The 18,490-nt window shown below is 43.5% G+C and overlaps 2 protein-coding genes across 4 annotated transcripts; one reads left to right on the forward strand and one right to left on the reverse strand.

Annotated features, from left to right (window-relative positions):
* The first annotated feature begins 1,484 nt into the window (after window positions 1–1,484).
* Window positions 1,485–13,079, forward strand: LOC140207007 (uncharacterized). 3 transcript variants are annotated; one of them, XM_072275326.1, is made up of 3 exons: window positions 1,485–1,625; window positions 4,193–4,360; window positions 9,874–13,079. In XM_072275326.1, the coding sequence occupies exon 3, from the start codon at window positions 10,274–10,276 to the stop codon at window positions 10,892–10,894; it is 621 nt and encodes a 206-aa protein (XP_072131427.1). In that variant the 5' UTR covers window positions 1,485–1,625; window positions 4,193–4,360; window positions 9,874–10,273; the 3' UTR covers window positions 10,895–13,079. The 3 variants fall into 3 exon arrangements, with proteins under 3 accessions (XP_072131427.1, XP_072131429.1, XP_072131428.1); XM_072275328.1 differs by having other exon boundaries at window positions 4,197–4,360; XM_072275327.1 differs by lacking the exon at window positions 1,485–1,625 and adding an exon at window positions 1,637–2,275.
* Window positions 13,080–13,299: 220 nt separating this feature from the next.
* On the reverse strand, window positions 13,300–17,825 carry LOC140207691 (probable G-protein coupled receptor 139). The gene is made up of 3 exons (XM_072276245.1): window positions 17,739–17,825; window positions 15,799–16,851; window positions 13,300–13,625 (listed from the first exon to the last, which is right to left on the reverse strand). Exons 1-2 carry the CDS (start codon window positions 17,806–17,808, stop codon window positions 15,953–15,955), a joined length of 969 nt encoding a protein of 322 aa, XP_072132346.1. The 5' UTR covers window positions 17,809–17,825; the 3' UTR covers window positions 13,300–13,625; window positions 15,799–15,952.
* Window positions 17,826–18,490: the final 665 nt, after the last annotated feature.

Here is an 18,490-nt window from a genome sequence, read left to right on the forward strand (position 1 = left end):
GATCGGGTGATTAAGAAGGCAAATGACGTGGTTGTCTTTATTAGTTGAAGCACTGAGTTGAAAAGTCGGGAAGTTGTGTTGCGGCTGTTGCGAGCCTGCGGTCGGACTGTGACTGTGTCTTTAAGAGCGCCGGAGTGAGGAGGCGGGGCTATGACGTCTGTCACAGGCTGACGGCGCGAACTGTGGATTTAACCAGAAGAGAGACAGAGCGATCTGCAGACAGGCAGTCGGCCAGTCTAAAGAGAGAGAGAGAGAGAGAGGGACTGGAAAAGCTGATAGCTTCAGTTTGTCACAGCTGAGGCTTGGAACTCTCCTATGCTCTTGATCATCGGTACAGGGAACCACAACGAATGTGTGTGGCTATCACTTCGTATAATCCATAGGAGTGAATTTTTGGAATATTTTGGGGGACCGCTTGTGTTAACCCTTGCCTGGGTGTGTTGTGTGGTAACCCCTGGAAGACAGTATTCCTGTGACAGGTCACTTTCGCTGATAACTTGTATGTGGACGGATTCAACGGATAAGAACTTCGAAGACGGCTATTTTGATGTAACGGCCTTTTCTCTACGTTTCACCCTGGATTACAAATATCTCTCTCCCATCATTTATTCCGTGGATTACTGAATTTTCCTACTTTACCATCTGAAGACTCTAAGCTTTGTTCCCTCAGACTCGATAGTTTGGGAGTTATATTTACACATATATACACATAACACTGTAAACTTTCCTTTATTTCGTTAAGTTACTACATTATAAGTAGATACTAGTAAAGATAGTGGATTTAACATCAAAACCAGATTCCAGTGTGAACTGTATTGCTGCTGGTTCGTTTCTAAATCGTTACAGTTCATAACACAGCTTTATAAAACTAGTTAGACCACATCTGGAGTATCTCATACAGTTCTGGTCGCCCCCATTCTCGGAAGGATGTCGGGACTTTGGAGAGGGCGCAGAAGAAGTTTACCAGGATACTGCCTGGATTAGAGGGCATGAGCTGTAACGAGAGGTTGGACACCCAGGGCGGCGCAGGCTGAGGCGAGACTGGAATGACGTTTATAAGATGATGAGAGGAATAGATAGAGACAATATATTTTTCCTGAGGGTTGAAATGTCTAATACATTTAAGGTGAGAGGAGATGTGAGGGGCAAGTTTGTTTATTTCCACAGAGTGATGGGTAGCTGGAATGCTTTGCCTGGGGTGGGGTTGGAGGGTAGGAGGAGGAGGAGGAGGAGGAGAAGGAAGAGAGAGAGAGAGAGAGAGAGAGAGAGAGAGAGAGAGAGAGAGAGAGAGAGACAGACACACACACACACACACACACACACACACACACACACACACACACACACACACACACACACACACACACCGGTCACGTGATCCCGTTCGCCCCTCCCATTTAACCACAGATGGGCAGTATCTGCGCGTCTGTTTCCGAGGCCCCGCCCTCCGGATGATGCAATAATCACTTCGAGCATGCTCACAATGCTGGTTGGGCAGTGTTTTCTTCCCTGCTCAGTGCCGAAGCGGGTCGTCTGCGGATTTGGGAAAGCGTCCTCGCTTTCTCAGTCGGAGACCCGGGCGTCGGGATCACTGTTTGCGGGCCGAAGATGTCACTTTCCCATCTGTGAGTACAGAGACCGATCCCGAGCGGGGAGATCCGATGTTGGCCGTGAGCCCGGAACTGAGGGCCGATTACTCATTTAGTACCCAGTTATCTGGACTCGTCAAAAATGCGCAGACTTCACTGAATCTGCATTGAACGATTCAAACCAGCAGCCCAGGCTGTCTATTTCCGCAGAATTGAAATGGCAGTCCCGCCAACAGGTCACGTGAGGCTGCTTCCCGCAGATTTGCCCCGCCCTCTGCTGTGCGACGCAAGATCACGTGTTATTGTCTCAAAGACCCAGGATGTGTGGTGATGCTTCGTCCATATTGTGTTGGGAAATCTGATGTTGGCCACTGAGTCCCGTTAACTTCTCCCAACTCGCCTCGATTCCTGAGGCTCCTCGCATTTGTCCTTGAGCATTATGGCTGTTGTGTCTTCTCCCTGACTGGGGTGGGTGAGAAAGAACGTCCCAGGTTGAGGGGATGTTTGATTTCACTGCCTGCTTACCGAGGGACTGGGAAGTCTAGGGGAGAGAATGGTTTCTGTGATGTGCTGATCTGTATCCAAAGGTCTCTGCAGTTCCTCACAGTCACGGGCAGAGTCGTTACCATGCAAGGGGTTGAAGTGTCCAGATGGGAAACTTTCTATGGTGTGCTGATAAAAATTTGGTGAGGGTCAAATTGTAAATGCCAAAGTTCTTATTGTTTGTTCTAACTTCGTCATTTTAAGATCTTTTATATGGTAGTGTTTACTATTAATTCTGTATCTGTGTATTGCTGGAGAACCATCATTGATTCTTCTTGAACTCTTCTCCACCTGGTTCCATTTGCTCATTCCCTGCCCATCTTGTTCAACCTCTGTCCAGTCTCTCTCTCCCCCAACTTCAGTGATGTATATCAACCATCTGGGTCAACCTTGGTCCACCCTGCATTACACCTCTTCAATGATATATATCAGCAATCTTTCTTCTAACACTTGTCTTCATTGTGAGTGTTCTTTTACAGCTTTGGCCTCGCTGAGTTATTTCTGGAATCAGTTTTTGTGAGCTGGAATGCCAAAGGGTCATCAGGTTCCAGTTCTGTTGTGCATTGGTGTGGAGGTGCTAGTTATTGAACTGTGACTGGCTGACACACTGCAGCATTTTACTGGCAGCAAAGAGTACTGGGAGATGTTGGTGCTTGGGCTATAATCCTGTGATTGGCATTCCAGGGATATGGAACTATTGGTGTTTTGGCTTTGACATTGGTCACTGCTTCTACAGATGGGGCTGGGTGGTCATCCTTATGCAATGAAGCAGAAATTTCAAGCAGCTGGACATTGGTTGTGGGGGAATCCCTGACTGCACCACCCAGTCTGAGATGTGGGGATGATGTGTGAGACTCTCGGTGTGGGTAAGTGGCACGTCCAGCTGTGTGGCTCTGTGAGGTTGGGTCCTGGGATATCACAGTTTTAGATCCAAGTAAAATGGACCCAGGTTTATGAGGTGTTGAACGAATATTTCTGGTCTGGGATCAAATGTTCATATCTGGAGTTCCTTTGGAAGAAATGGCTGTTAATCTGAGGAGCGAATGAGTTTGTATTCCATCCCTCACAAGGAGAGGCTGTGATCAAATGGGCTGTTCTGTGTTTACACCAGTAGAAATAGACCTGGGGGTTCAGTGTTCGAACTGTGTATGGAAATTCCTCCTCACTGTCACCTGTCTGTCAGGCAGTGGAAATCAAACAGGAACTCACGTTGCTGGCAGTCTGCACTAAAAATGGAAAATTGTGAATCCATTCTGACAGAAGATTGTGAACCTGAATCGTTAAATTTGATGCTCTGCCCACAGCAGCTTCTCTCCTGTTGGGCGATTCCGGTGATTCCAGTTTCTTTTTATTACGTTCACCCTGGAATGGTTTACATTTCCTGATTGTCTGTTATACGTGAAAATGTGTTCAGTGTGGTTGTTGCTAACAAGGTTCACATGAATAATCTCAGAAATGATCAGCTTTATGAATGAGGAGCATTTAACGGGGTGGTGAAAGCAGGTGTGTGGTTAAGTCAACTGACTGAATGCTGAAAAGCCTGGATACAATGGACATGGAGAGGACGTTTCCATTACACAGAGAGTCTGATTTGACAGCACAGTCTCAGAATAAAGAGGCTTCCCTTTAAAACTGAGATGAGAAAAATTTCTTCAGCCAAAAGATGGCTGATGCGTGGAATTTGTTGCCACTGAGTGTGGTTGAGGCTGTCATTTGTGTGTATTTAGGGCAAAGATTAATATATTCATGATTGCTAAGTAGCTTCAGGGTTACAGGAGGAAGGCAGGAATATGGTGTTGGAATAAATCTCAGCCATGGTTGAGTGCTGGAGCAGACTCGATGGATCGAATCACCTAATTCTGTTCCTCCATCTTATATCTTACCATGACTGAACGATGAGTCCTTCCTATCCCAAATCAAGTCTTGTGACTTGTCAGGGACAATTACAGATTTGTTCACTGAGATCATTATATTTGTCTGCAATGTTTAGATTTCAGTGAGCAGAAATATTTTGTTCTCCTTTGTATTGTTGACATGCTTCATTATCTTTCATGTTAAAGTTAGACCTGCGGTGAGAGTTTTATTGGAAGAAAAACCCACAACTGGAAGTGAACTACGACTGAAGACGAGGGAACAGCAGCAAGTGAACCAGCCCGAGGACTGAGAGCACAAACTGGAGAGAACCCATCTGACTCAGGGTTTCCATTGATTCACCAGGAGAAAGTTTGGTGAGTCTCATTTACTCAGACACTGGTCCTTTAGACATTACATATCTGTACAAAGTAAGGTAGGGAATTGTTGAGGTGAGAATGAATGTGCCCAGAAATATCAGTTATGCCTTTGTCAGACCCAGTTGCAATCACTCCAGGTCTGGTAATATTCTGTCAGTATCCCAGCTCTTTAAACTCACGCACATTCCCTCAGTGTTTGCTCATTTGAAGAACTTGCATCTTCTGAAGTAGCTTTTGGTGGGTTCTAAGTGTGGAGAGGGAAAGAGGGGTGCTTATATTTACTATCTTGCAAAAAGAGGTAATTCTTTGAAATTACTTGCTGCAAACTCACTACCCAAACTCTGGAGAACTCCACGAGGCACAGGGCCTCGACTCCAATAAACAGCTTCCTATCATCATCATCTGCTTCCTATCGTCTAGCTGTTCCCAACAAATATAATTCCTCTCAGTGATCAACTATCGGAATGATTCACTCACTTTTAGATGAACGGGTACCTACACTGTTGGGGTGTTTAGATTGCCGGGAGACAAGGACCACAGGGACGAGAGGTCTTCAGTTAACTGATATGAACCTGTCTTTACCCTGCTGGCAATTCTGGTTTATATCAGTAAAACTGTTATTTCTGAAAATACAAAACAACGAGACACTGCACTGACTGAACCACCCCAGACCAGATCACTCTGGGAAGTCCTCCTCAGAAACATTGGAGTTTTGTGACCCAACTCGAGACAAGCACCACACTGCCCACTCTACGGACAACATGGCAGAGCAGGGTATCTTGCAGGGGACTTTAAATCACACAATGTTGGTTCACTGATGAAACCCATTAGGTTTCCTTCGCTCACTCCCCGAAATCATTAAAAAACTCCATTAAGCAGCTTTTCAGTACAAACTTTCACCCATATGTGACGTCATTCTGATGCCCCCACATAAAACCATAAAACATAGGAGCAAAATTAGGCCATTTGGCCCATTTCTCCTGTTCTGCCATTTATTCATGCCTGTTCCAATTTTCCTCATTCCCAGTCTCCCTCCTTCTCCCCATAAACCGTCATCAATCAAGAATCTAGGAACCTTTGCCTTTGATATCCATAAGTACTTGGCATTCACAGCATCTCATGGCAAAGAATTCCATAGATTCACCACTCTCTGGCTGAAAAAATTTACCCCATATCCGTCCTAAAAGAATGCCCGCCTATCCCCTTTAATCTGAGGTTGTGTCCTCTGGTCCTGGACTCTCCCAACACAGGAAACATCCTCTCCACATCCACTCCATCAAGGCCATTCACCATTTGATAGGATTCAAAGAAATCATCCTTCATTCCTCTGAATACAGGTCCAGAGCCATCAAATATTCTCATATGACAGGCCATTCAATTCTGTACTCATTTTCGTAAACCTCCTTTGAACTCTCTCCAGTATTAGCACATCCTTTCTGAGATAAGGGGCCCAAAACTGCTGAGAATAATCCAGGAGCTTTGTGAAGTCTCAACATTACATCCTCACTTTTATATTTAGTTTTGTATTTATATTTTATATTCTTGAACTGAATGCAAACATCATACTTGCCTTCCTCACTAAAGACTGAATGCACAAATTAACCTTTAGGGAATCCTGAACAATGGCTCCCAAGTCCATTTGGACCTCAGATTTTTTTTGTACATTCTCTCCATTTAGAGAATAGCCAACCCTTTCATTTCTTCTAGCAAAGTGTATAATCATGCACCTCCCAAAACAGTATTCCATCTGCCATTTCCTTTCCCATTTTCCTGATCTTTCTGTAGCCTCCCTACTTCCCCAAAACGACCTGCCCCTCCACCTATTTTTACATCCACTGCAAACTTTGCAACAAAGTCATCAATTCCATCATCCAAATCATTGGCATACAACATGAGAAGAATCATTCCCAACATAGACCCCTGTGGAACTCCACTAGAAACCAGTAGCCAGCCAGAAAAGGCTGTCTCTATTCCCACTCGTTTCCTCCTGCCAATCAGTCACTACCTTTTCCCTGTAATAACATAGGCTCAGAGCTCGTTAAGGAGCCTCACATGTGGCACCTTGTCAAAGGCCTGAAAATCCAAGCACACAACATCAACCAATTCTCCTTTGTCTACCCTGCTTATTATTTCTTCAAAGCATTCCAACAAATTTATCAGACAAGATTTTCCCTTGAGTAAACAATGCTGACTCCGGCCTATTTTATCTTGTGCCTTCAAGTACCCTGAATTCACATCCTTACCAATCGTCTCCAACAGCGTTCAAACCACTGTCAGACTGAGTGGTGTATAGTTTCCTTTCATTGCCTCTCTCCGTTCTTGAAGAGTGGAGTGACATTTGCAACTTTCCAGTCTTTCAGAACCATTCCTGAATTTAGTGGTTCTTGAAGGATCATTACTAATGCCTCCACAATCTCTCCGGCTACCTCTTTCAGAACAGTGGGTGCAAACCATCTGGTCCAAGTGACTTACCTGCCTTCAGATCTTCAGTTTCCAAAGAACTTTCTCTCTTGTTGTGGTCCCTTCTGTACAGGTCCCACCTTCCCTGGAAGAGAGCCATGGAACCAAAAATCTTATCCCCTCTCCTTCCCTCCCCCTCCACGTGCCTGATGTCATGCATGGTTTTGCTACACTGGGGTCTGACTTCATGTGTGCAGGTTTGTTTCTCGTGGTTGTGCAGTTTAATCTTTCTTCCATTCAGACAAGGGAGTGAGATCCAGATCTGTCACGTTCTCTCATTGTGGGTGGGCATTTTTTTTCCCCATTGACTTTATTCCACTGTTACAACTTGCCGAAGAGCAGCCAATGTTTCGAGGTATATAACCCTATTAATGCAAGAAGGAAGCCTTTTCTGTTTTTCTGGGCTTCTCAAACATTTGTACACTTCGGTTAAATATCCCTCCGGAAGTTCCAGAGGAGAAGCTCAGTCTGTCTAATATTTCCACACAATTAAAGTAGGAAATTGTTTATTATTGTCATGTACCAAGGTTTAATGAAAATTTTGTCCTGCATACCATCCTCTCAGATCAACACATTACAACAGTAGGTTATGGTAATTCATTAACAGAGTGTAACAAAGCATTATGGTTACAGAGAAAATCCACTGCAGGTGGACATATGGTGCAAGGTCACATCGAGTTACATTATGAAATCAAGAGTCCATCTAACAATGCTGAGGAATTTTCAGTTTGCTTATAACAGCAGAATGGAAAATGTCCCTAGGCTTGGGAATCTTTAACTATGTTGCCTGATTTACTGAGGCTGCAGGAAGTATAGAGAGAGTCCATGGAGGGGAGACTTGTGTCCACGATGTGTCCACAGTTCTCTTCTATTTCTTGAAGTCAAAAGAAGAAAGTAGCCGTACAAAGGTGTGAAGTATCCGGATGGGATACTTTTTTATGGTGTAAACTTAAATTTGCTAGATGAATAGCAACACTACAAACAGTTCTTTACTTTATCCTTTTCCCCAGTTTATTTGTTCGAACTCAGCCGGCAAGAAGCTCGGGGCCAAGCATCAGAGAGACAGAATTCGTCTCCCTCTGGCGGCTCATAATGAATCTCTGTCTAACATGCAGAAACGTTACAGTTATAGAACTAGCGAAACAAAGAGCACTTTAGTTCAACTGGTATTCCCACCAAGGCTGTTGGAGCAAAACTTAATTTCTTAGGTAAGAGAGTCCACTAAATCAGGGTTTTAATTACAGATGAATGTTCTGTCCAATCCTTATCAGTTATTCTCTTTTGTTAGACAAAGGAATGAATTTAGTTCAATTCATGTCTCATGAGAACTCAGCTCTACATAACGTTCCCAAGAGATATCTGTGAGTCGTTAATCTAAACAAGCTGCAAGCAGATTCCTCAGTGAAGGACAGAACAGAGATTTGCACACTATCCGGAACAGAGCACACATAAGTTTGGACTTAGTTTTAACCTGTTATTTACAAGAACCCAAGAATCATTTCTTACATCCCCCAATACCCTTAAAACTTCATCACCAGAGTGTTGTAGCAGATAGTTGCCTTTCTGACTGAAAACCTGTGACTAGTGGAGCGCCACATGGATCAGAGCTGGGTCTGTTGTTGTTTGTCATCTCTATCAGTAATCCGGATGATAGTGTGGTTAACTGGATCAGCAAATTTGAGGATGACACCAGGACTGGTGATGCAGTAGACAGTGAGGAAGACTATCATGGCTTGCAGTGCGATCTGGACTGCTGGAAAAAAATGGTTTGAGAAATGGAAAATGGAATTTAATGCAGACAAGCGTGAGGTGTTGTGCTTTGGTTGGAGCTGCCAGGGTAGGTCGTACACCGTGACTGGTAGGGCACTGAGGAATGTTGTAGAAGAAAGGGACATGGGAATACAGGTCTATATTTCACTGAAACTGGTGGCACAGTTCAACAGGATGGAAATAAAGATTTTGGCACATTGGCTTTCATAAACGAAAGTGGTAAGTAGAGGAGATGGATGTTATGTTGACATTGTACAAGATATTGGTGAGGCATAATTTGGAGTATTATGTGCAGTTTTGGTCACCAACCTACAGAAAAGATGTAAAAGAGTTTGAAAGAGTTCAGAGGAAATTCACAAGGATTTTGCCAGGTCTGGAGGTCTTGGGTTATAAAGAGAGATTGAACGGGTCTGGGCTTTATTCCTTGGAATGTAGAGATTGAGGGGAGATTTGATGGAGGTGTGAAAAAATTATGAGAGTTATAGATGGAGTAAATGCAAGCTGGCTTTTTCCACTGAGATTGGTTGGGACTACAACCAGGGTCATGGGTTAAGGGTGAAAGGTGAAACATTAAGGGGAAAATGGGGGAAAACTTCTTCACACAGATGGTCATCCAGGTGTGGAATGAGCAGACAGTCCAACTGTTGCATGCGAGCTCAATTTCAGCATTTAGGAGGTTTGTATAGGTACCTGGATGGTATGGGTGTGGGTGTAGGCAGTCTAAATAGTTCAGCACAAACTAGAAGGCCCAAAGGGCCTGTTTCTACGTTGTACTTTTCTATGACTCTGTGACATGAAATAGTACTAATATTAATGTAATTCCTTTTAACAGCTGTGCAGACCAACCATTCATCTGGTCAGGAAATGTTTACATGGCTTTAAAACTGTGGCACTTCACATTGACAGTAGATAATAGAAAATCCCAGCTGCACGTCAACAAAGGCGATTTGTCTGGGAGTGTTTCAGTTACGGTGGGGCCAGGCACCCATGCAGCTCAGTGGGAACAGGGAATATTACCAATGGAGAGTGTTAAACTGAGCCAAGTCACAGATTGGAGATGCAGAAATGTCCAATTCTTATAGAGACAGGAAGTGCTTCAGAGAGTTTAATGGTCATTCCAGATACCAGCACTGTGCCCAGTTAGAAGATAATTTCTCTCTCCAACTTGTGTTGAACTTCACTGTAACAGTGTGATGCCAGATCACACCTTGACAACTCGAGTGATCTCTTCTTAAGTGTTGTCCTCCACTCATTGATGGATTTTATAAATCTTTTTTCAGGTTAAAAACGACAAGGAATATATCTACAGGAATCTCGAACACAACACACCAGTTTTGCTGTCTCTGTCCAGATATTTAAGAAGTGGAGCAAGGGATTCACTCGATCTTCCTTCCTGCTCAGATTGTGGCGAGGGATTCACTCAATCATCTGACTAACTGGCATGCCTGTCCGTTTACACAGGGGAGAGGCCATTCACCTTTTCAGGCTGTGGGGATTCAAGGTCAATTCATGAAGGTACATCAGCAAGTTCACACTGGGACAAGGCCATTCACCTGTTCTGTGGGTGAGAAGGGATTCAGTCACTCTTCCCACCTGTGGACACACCAGTCAGTTCACACTGGGCAGAGACTGGTCATCTGCTGAAATTGTGGGGAAGGATTCACTCAGTCATCTGACCTAATGGCTCACCAGCGAGTTCGCACTGGGGAGTGGCCGTTCACCTGCTCGGACTGTGGGAAGGGATTCACTCAGTCATCTCATCTACTGAGACACCAGTCAGTTCACACTGGGGCATGGCCATTCACCTGCTCAGAGTGTGGGAAGGGATTCACTGAATCATCCTCCCTACAGAGACACCAGTCAGTTCACACTGGGAAGTGGCGGTTCACCTGCTCAGACTGTGGGAAGGGATTCAATCGGTCATCTCATCTACTAAGACACCAGTCAGCCCACACAGGGAAAGGGCCATTCACCTGCTCAGACTGTGGGAGGGGATTCACTCAGTCATCTCTACTGAAGATACATCAGCGAGTTCACACTGGGGAGAGGCCTTATACCTGCTCAGACTGTGGGAAGGGCTTCATTTTGTCATCCCAACTGAAGGTACATCAGAGAGTTCACAATGGAGAGAGGCCATTTGCCTGCTCAGACTGTGGAAAGGGATTCACTTTGTCATATCACCTACTGAGACACCAGTCAGTTCACACCGGAGAGTGGCCATTCACGTGCTCAGTTTGTGAGATCGGATTCACTTCATCATATCGCCTACAGAAACACCAGTCAGCCCACACAGGGAAATGACTGTTCACCTGCTCTGTCTGTGGGAAAGGATTCACTCATTCATCTCAACTGAAGTTACATGAGCGAGTTCACATTGGGGAGAGGCCATTCATCTGCTGTGAATGTGGGAAGTGATTCACTCAGTCATCTGACCTTATGTAACTCTTGTTTTGGCTAGCAGTATAATATAGGGGGTGATAGCCCCCCAGCCCGGCAAAACTTGAGAAATCTCATTTGGGTGGATACTGCACGATGTGTCCCCTGTTACAAATCAGTACCCTGAAATAACAAACAGTACACAATCTGTGATTAAAGGATTGTGCTTTATAATTCTTACTTTGACTATATGGTTCGTGAAGAAATAAGAAAAAGGGCCCACTCTCTCCATTCGCGTCTTCTCATCTCTTCCCGGCAAAAGACCATGAAAATCTCTCTTCCAGACTCGCAAGAAAGAATGTTTCTCTTATTGGATCACCCACACTCCAAAACCCTGTTATCTCTAGTCGTAACCCAAACATTGCTGCTGCAGAGAAACCATTACCTCAGCAGTGAAATATTACAGAGAGGCTATTATGTTAGCAGTGAAACCTACAGCATGTTACACTTGTGTCACACTACCGGGTTCACACTGGGGAGAAAGTTTCAATAAGCTGCATGCTGGATATTTGTCCATCATTTTTTCTCAATGCAATTTCAGCAGTGACTGTCGGTGCTGAACTCTGCAATTATTGCTGCTGCTCACCACACCCAGTTCTGCACCCTGGTCACTGGGCATGGGAGGAGTTTCTTCTGCTGCACATTCACCTTTAACGGGACTGGAGTTTAATATTCTGGATCCTAGACAAATAATTCAGTTCTATTTTAAACTCTGTCTCCAGTACTTAGTGAATTTACAACACAACTAGTGTACAGAAGAGAGTCAACTCAGGCCATCTGGACCCTGCCAGTGATTCTGTTCCATGACAGTCCTTTTAAATCCTCCCCTGTTGTTCCCCTCTCGCTCTCCCTGTGGTGATGGCTTCCAAACAGTCACCACTCTGTGAATTAAGAGGTTTCCCCTGAATTCTCTGCAGACTGAGGAAGTCGAGCTGACTACAGTTCTGTCTGAGATATTCTTTGCCCCTCCAATCTCTGGGCTGAGGGAGAATGACATTGGGAGTTAACCTCCTTAATCATGACTCTTTTTCACATTATGGGTCATTTTTTCTGCTTCTAAAGGGTTGTTAGAAAACACCACTGTCCTCTAAAGACTGAAAACAGAATGGAAAACCATCAGTTGGATGTTCAACGGAGAAGAGTCAGAAACCAGAAGCGGGCACAGGGCAGAGTTTGGGGCTCTGGACGATGGTCGGGGTAAGAATGTATAATGAGGAGAAGGGTATCAGTAGCGGGGCGTGGCAACATATGTCAGAGTAGCAACATTTGGAAGCTGATTGACAGGGAAAATAATTTGTTTGTCTGACTGATAACACAAACACTGCCTGTTGTGAGGTGCTCCTCTGGTTGAGGAACATGTGTGTGTGGGGAATGTTTTTATCTATTGAGGGAGTTGTTCCTGCTTGTTTATCCTGTAATATTATATCCGAATGGTTATTACGGATTGTCCTATTAGTGGTTATGTATTGATTATCATATACTTTGTAAGATTTTTACTCTAAAACTGGATAAGGCTTGAATTTATTGTGCCTTTATGATGTTACGGTGGTCATTCATAAGTTTGTATTTTAAAGCAAGATTTTGGTGAATGATATTTGTCACTTGATTGTACCTATATAAGTAATCAGATTGAGTTAAATTCCTGCAGGATCCCAGAATATTTTGGACTGTGTCTGGTTTCCCTTGGCATTTTCTGCATTTATTGCCTGGTTTGTTTGTCTTTAATGTAATTTTGATATTTTAAAATGTTAACTACCTTGTTCTGTATTTCCCCAAGCAACCCCTATTTCTGTGAAGAGGTCTCCAACTCGCAGTAAGGTGCTCGATGCTTCCCTGTCACCAGCTAGTCTGCTCAGATCATTGGGATGTCTCCCATGGAGGGTCATACTCATTCCACTGGTTAATGTTTTCTTCCATAGTGATGATTCATTTTTCTGAGTTAGCCTCTCATTTAAGTTTTCTGGTCTGTATTTCTTATCAGAATTGTATATACTCGCATGGAGTGCTGAATCCTGTATTTTTGATGAAAATATATACTTTAGAAATCTTACCAGACTGTTGAGTGATTTTTTTTTTAATGTCTGTTATAGCTCTTCCTCCTTCTGTCCTTGGTAGTGTTAATCTAAGTGTGTTTGAGTGTAAATAGTCTTTTCTGAATTTGTCATTTCAGTTCTTATTTTTTTTTGTAAAGTTTCCAGATTGGAATGGAACCAAGATATTTTGCCAAGGAATATATTAATATGGGAATAGTGAAAGAGTTTATTGCCTTTGTTGTATTTGCTATACCATGGAAATATGTTTGGTAAATGTTCTTAAGCCTTGAAGTAAATTTTGAAACATGTTTTTGCTTTTTCACACTACTTTCTATTTTCTCTGCTTGTTGATATTCCAGATACCTCTGTATCAAGAGTTCTGATGAAGGGTCTTGGCCCAAGATGTTGATTCCCAACCATGGACACTGCCTGACCTGCTGATCTCCTCCAGCACATTGTGTGTATTGCTGTAGATTCCCAGCACCTGCAGGGTCTCTTGTGTCCCATATACTTGCATGTTTCTTGAATAGGACACACAGGTAGGCAGAGAAGGTTGTATGGTTCTGTTGATAAAAAATAAAATCAAATCATTAGAGTCGGAAGGTGTTGAGTCACTGTGGGTAGAACAGAGGAATAGCAAGAGTGAAAAGACACTGATGGGATTTTTATAGAGACCCCCCCATCAGTAGTATGTATATCTTCCACAAATTGCAACGAGAGAGGGAAAATGCATGTCAAAACAGCAATATTGCCGTATTCCTGGGAGATAGTCATGCAGATATAATGGGAAGATCAGGTAGTTGCTGTATACCAAGAGGGTGATTTCCTAGAATGCCCACAAGATGGCTTTTTAGAGCAGCTCCTGGTGGAGCCCAGCTGGGGATCAGCCATTCTTGATCAGAAATTGGAGGTGGGAAATCCTGGCAGTCGTTGAATGTTTGGAGTTGTGGAGACATCATATTTTAATTGTGCTGAATATTAATTTCTGTGTCTCTTTGTCTTGGAATCGAAAGGCTCTATTAAATATTGTCTGATTGCCATTACAGATGTTTGATAACTGTTGAACAAATAAGAGCATACCATTTTCTGTGATATTTTTAAAATATGGTTGCATTGCGGTTTTAAAATATTCCACAATGTGTGGATCATAAGTGAGTTCAATTGAAAGAGAAGGAGGAAGATTATGGTAATGAAATACTTTTTGGGAGTCGTGTGTTTCTTTAGTTTGTGTTGTTGGATGATTGAATTCATCATCTTTTTCACCATACATGTGGCAGAAATTGTGTGTCTCCTTGCCAGAAGTGATTTCCAGGAATGGATGTGAAATTCGGAGCCTGCAAGACTTTTCAAAATTCTATGAAGTGTTAGTGTATGGGAGCCTCAGCTCCCCATATCTTACTCTCCTAAGTTCTGTAGAATACGTGCTGAGGCCTTTTGCTTCACAAGTTGTTTATTCTGTATTCTGCAATTGCTTGCGATAGTTTTGAAGGAAGACAAGTGTGAGTATGGATGTTTACTTTGCTCGCGCTGCGTTGTCAGTTTGTGTCATTTTGTATGTTTCATTTATTATTGATTTCAGAGGGAGACACGGATTCCACACCGGCCATGTGGATTCAGGGCTCAAGGGATCAAAATATGAGCGTATCTACACCTGATATGATAAAGCCACGATTCAAAGGTCTTCAGTGAGGTGCTTCAATGTCTCCTTGGACTCCAGACACAAATTTTCCTCTTTCACCTCTGATCTGCCCACACGATCTCCACTCTCCTCCTGTTCTTCACTTGCATTAGAGCAACTCGCCAAGGCCTTCTCTTCTCCCCTTCTGACTCGCCATAGCCCTATCTGATCCTTTCTTCCTAAACCGTAAATATCTTTCTTTCTTTTCTCTTGATGGGTTGCTCCACATTTCTTGTAACCCAGGGTTACTTTAGCTATCATCATTTCCCTACCTCAATGAGGCAAACCTATATTGAACCCTATGTAAGTGCTCCCTGAACAACATCTCTTTCGCATTTCCCTGAGAACACCATTTCCCATTGTCCTTCCCAAGTTCTTGCCAGGTAGCACCATAAATCGCAGACCCCCGATTAAACACAGTCCATGCACTCTGGTCCTGTCCCTGTGCAAGGTAAATGTCGGGGGGTTCTGCTCTATCATTCTGAAATGCTGACCCGTGGAGAGATCTGCCACCTGATCCGTTTGCTTTTCTACTATTAGATCTCGTATGGACTGTTCACTAGCCCGCCTCATAGTGACATGAATCCATCCTGGACACAACTGATAAATTATGCCATACCAAAAACTTTTACCCTGGGGGAGGTGCCGAAGAATATTAGGGACGTTTCAATTGTCAGTGCCAATAACATGTCCAAGTTCCGCTCCCGATCGTTTCCTCACTGTTCTTCTTGAATGTTTGTTTTGTTAATCTGGTGGGCGACTGTATAGAATACTCCAAATGAGCTGATCATGGTTCCGCGTTCGTCTCACAGTCTATTAACAAACGAACGCTCCACGTCGTCCTCCCTTTCTGCAGCTGTGATACTATCTCTGGTCTGCCATCGCAATCCCTTCACACTCTGTTACCCAACTCGGTCCATTTTTCAAAATCTAAAACACGGAAAGTCCTGAAGCCATTCCTGCCCTTGTGACAGTCGAATGTCTGTGATAGTTTGGATCATACTTCAACCGTTGTAACAATCACGCCAGCAGCATTCAACGTTTGTATTGTTACCTACCTGAACTGCATGAAGTCAGCAATCTTCCATCAATTCTGCATTTTCCGGATGACCAGGCAAATGATTGTTTGAATTCAAGACGTATTTGCCAATGCAGTTCATTGTAAAACAGCTTTATTTGAAAACTCCGCCGTATTATCATTAGACGCGGGTGTTATCTACACAAATGGCCATTTAATGTAAACACATATGTCATTCCATTCCTCAGCTCTTCTCTGAATTTCCTCTGTGTCAGTGTATAGATACTAGTATTGGTGCACATGCTGAGAAATTGCAACATGTACCCAAATTGTTGCAGAATGTATACCGGGGAACTCAAATATCTGTCCTGGTAAAAATAGTTTTGCACTTGCCACTTCAGGGAAAAGGCTACGTAGGGCATCCAGAATAATATGAAATTAGCTGATATAGAAAACAACAAAATCATCGATTTTCTGCGGTTTTCCACCTCGGCATCTTTCTGATTGTCGCTGCTGTGCCGAAGCCTTCTGCGGACTCGATTTGCCACTACGATATGTCTTACAGTTAACCCGTTAAACACCACGAGTAAGCCGATTGGTAGTAATGGTGTTAAAATACTGTTCAGTAATTCGTATCCTCTCCACACGGGTGAAGTAACGAATTCATATCTGCCGATGCACCGCCACGGCGTGTTCTCAATGATGACGTAAGGTTCAAGTGCAAAGTAAATCGGGACACTTCTTCCGCAGCTCACTATAACCACGGTCACGATAACCACCGTTGCTGTTCTCTCGGTGCAGTATCGTTCCCGCAGCTTTCGGCAACATATTGCGATGAAGCGATCGAAGGTAAAACTAACCGTAAACCAAATAGAACAGTCCGTCGCTACCCTCCCAATTACAACTGTCAGAGCGCATACAGGAGTGATGAGCAGGAATCTGGAATAAATGTAGATATTGTTGGTCTGTTCCACTAAAACAACAAGGATAACCACCATCAGATCCGCTGCTGCCATTCCAACCAGGTAACGGGTGATGCATTTGGAGAGTCCACATTTTCCACGAAATAGGATCACAATCGCCGTTAAATTAACTGCAATAAATTGAAAAAAAAAATGGAATTATAACTAGAATAAATGTAGATATTGTTTGTCTGTTCCACTAAAGCAATAACGACAACCACCATCAGATTTGCTGAGGCCATTCCGACCAGGTAACGGGTGATGCATTTGGAGACTCCGCATTTTCCCCGAGATAGGATCATAAATTAACCTCAAGAAATAGGAAAGCAAAATATATCTATGTTCAGCAGCAAATCTCTGAATGCCCCCATGGAATTCTGTTTGGAAGTGAAAAGCGGGAGTCCAGTGTGTGCGGTCTCCGTCGCTGCGCTCCGGCTGGAGGACACTGACGGATGTGAGTGTCAGTGGATTGGCGACCTTCCCACAGTTTAGAGCGAGGCATCCGAGTTCCGGGACTCACGTACCGGTGAACGGACGATCGTGCCAGTAAACAACACCATTTCCATTATTAGAGGTGAAAGAGTTGAAGGGATTGTTTGCAGCGATGACAAAGTGGAATCAAGAGATACAAAGCACAAGTTATCATTTAGTGACTTTTGTAAGAACAGGCCTACGTGTCGAAAATAGACTGGGAAATCATTTAAATAAGCTGCCACGTTGTAATAAGATCTACTCTGATAGAAACTCGGACCTAGAAAAGTATAGACCAGCATCACTTCAGAATGCCTAGCCAGGTGAAATTATGAAACAATGCCAATATCGGCACGAACATAAATGACAAAAGGAAAATCACTTCGATCAAAGTAAGGAAAATTAAAATAAAACAATCAGATGCCTGAATTCTCCATCCGGGAAATACGTTTCAGCCGATGGTAGCATCTGCGCTCAGTAACAGTGCGGATTCCGCAGCAGAGTAACGACGGCACCGTACATAAAGTAACCAGCTCCGGCACCTTACCGGGGACACCAACCGCTACAAGTGCAGGATAGAAAATGGCCGCGATGTAGTAAATCGCCGGATATCCCATATTCCGTCAGAAGCAGCGTTCAGTTGTACGGAAAGTTTCAGCTGCTCAGATGGACTGGTGATCGGTTAAGCAGACTATTATTGACGTGAGAGCAATTCTACTGAGGCAATTAGCGTGGCTATCACGTCAGGGACATTATTGACAACCAACTGCACAAACGCTTACGTTAATCTATGTTTACTCACTGTCCCCGTGTCATGAATGTGACTCCTCAGGGGATATTGCAATCTATTTACTTTGAAACAAAATACAATGTGAATTTTCCATGTTAGTCTTTCATGCTACCCGGCTTCAGTTTTTTAAATAGGATTTTTTTTATATATATGTATCTGGGTTGCTTTTAAAGTAGGCATTTAATCTTGAAGTCGATTTATTTTGTAACATTTGAGGGAGCACATTCGCTTCTGAATTTGAAGGAAGGACTGTCTTCTGGCAGGGAAAATGTAGAACACTTCTTTATTAAAGGGGAACATTCTTTTATTCTTTTCTTTCGTTCGTTCTAGTCATTTCGGGAGCTTTGAGTGTTGGAAATTACAGTAACAGCTGACAGGTGTTACAATAAAATACACTGCACATATTCCTCCAAACGCTTTAAAAGATCCGCAGCGATATTCCAGAGACCTGTGATCAAAAAGGGTACGTGTCTTGGGGAAATTAGCGAGGGCTGTGGACAGTTTGAAGA

Source organism: Mobula birostris, chromosome 13 (assembly GCF_030028105.1).
Source record: "Mobula birostris isolate sMobBir1 chromosome 13, sMobBir1.hap1, whole genome shotgun sequence".
In the NCBI taxonomy this organism is placed as follows: domain Eukaryota; kingdom Metazoa; phylum Chordata; class Chondrichthyes; order Myliobatiformes; family Myliobatidae; genus Mobula; species Mobula birostris.

Bases quoted from the DNA above. Each gene is read 5' to 3' on its own strand.
- LOC140207007 (XM_072275326.1), top strand. From the start codon at position 10,274: ATGGCTCACCAGCGAGTTCGCACTGGGGAGTGGCCGTTCACCTGCTCG.
- LOC140207691 (XM_072276245.1), bottom strand. From the start codon at position 17,808: ATGGGATATCCGGCGATTTACTACATCGCGGCCATTTTCTATCCTGCA. The intron at 16,852-17,738 runs GTAAGGTGCCGG...AATTTATTGCAG, and splicing joins TGTAGCGGTTGGTGTCCCCG to TTAATTTAACGGCGATTGTG.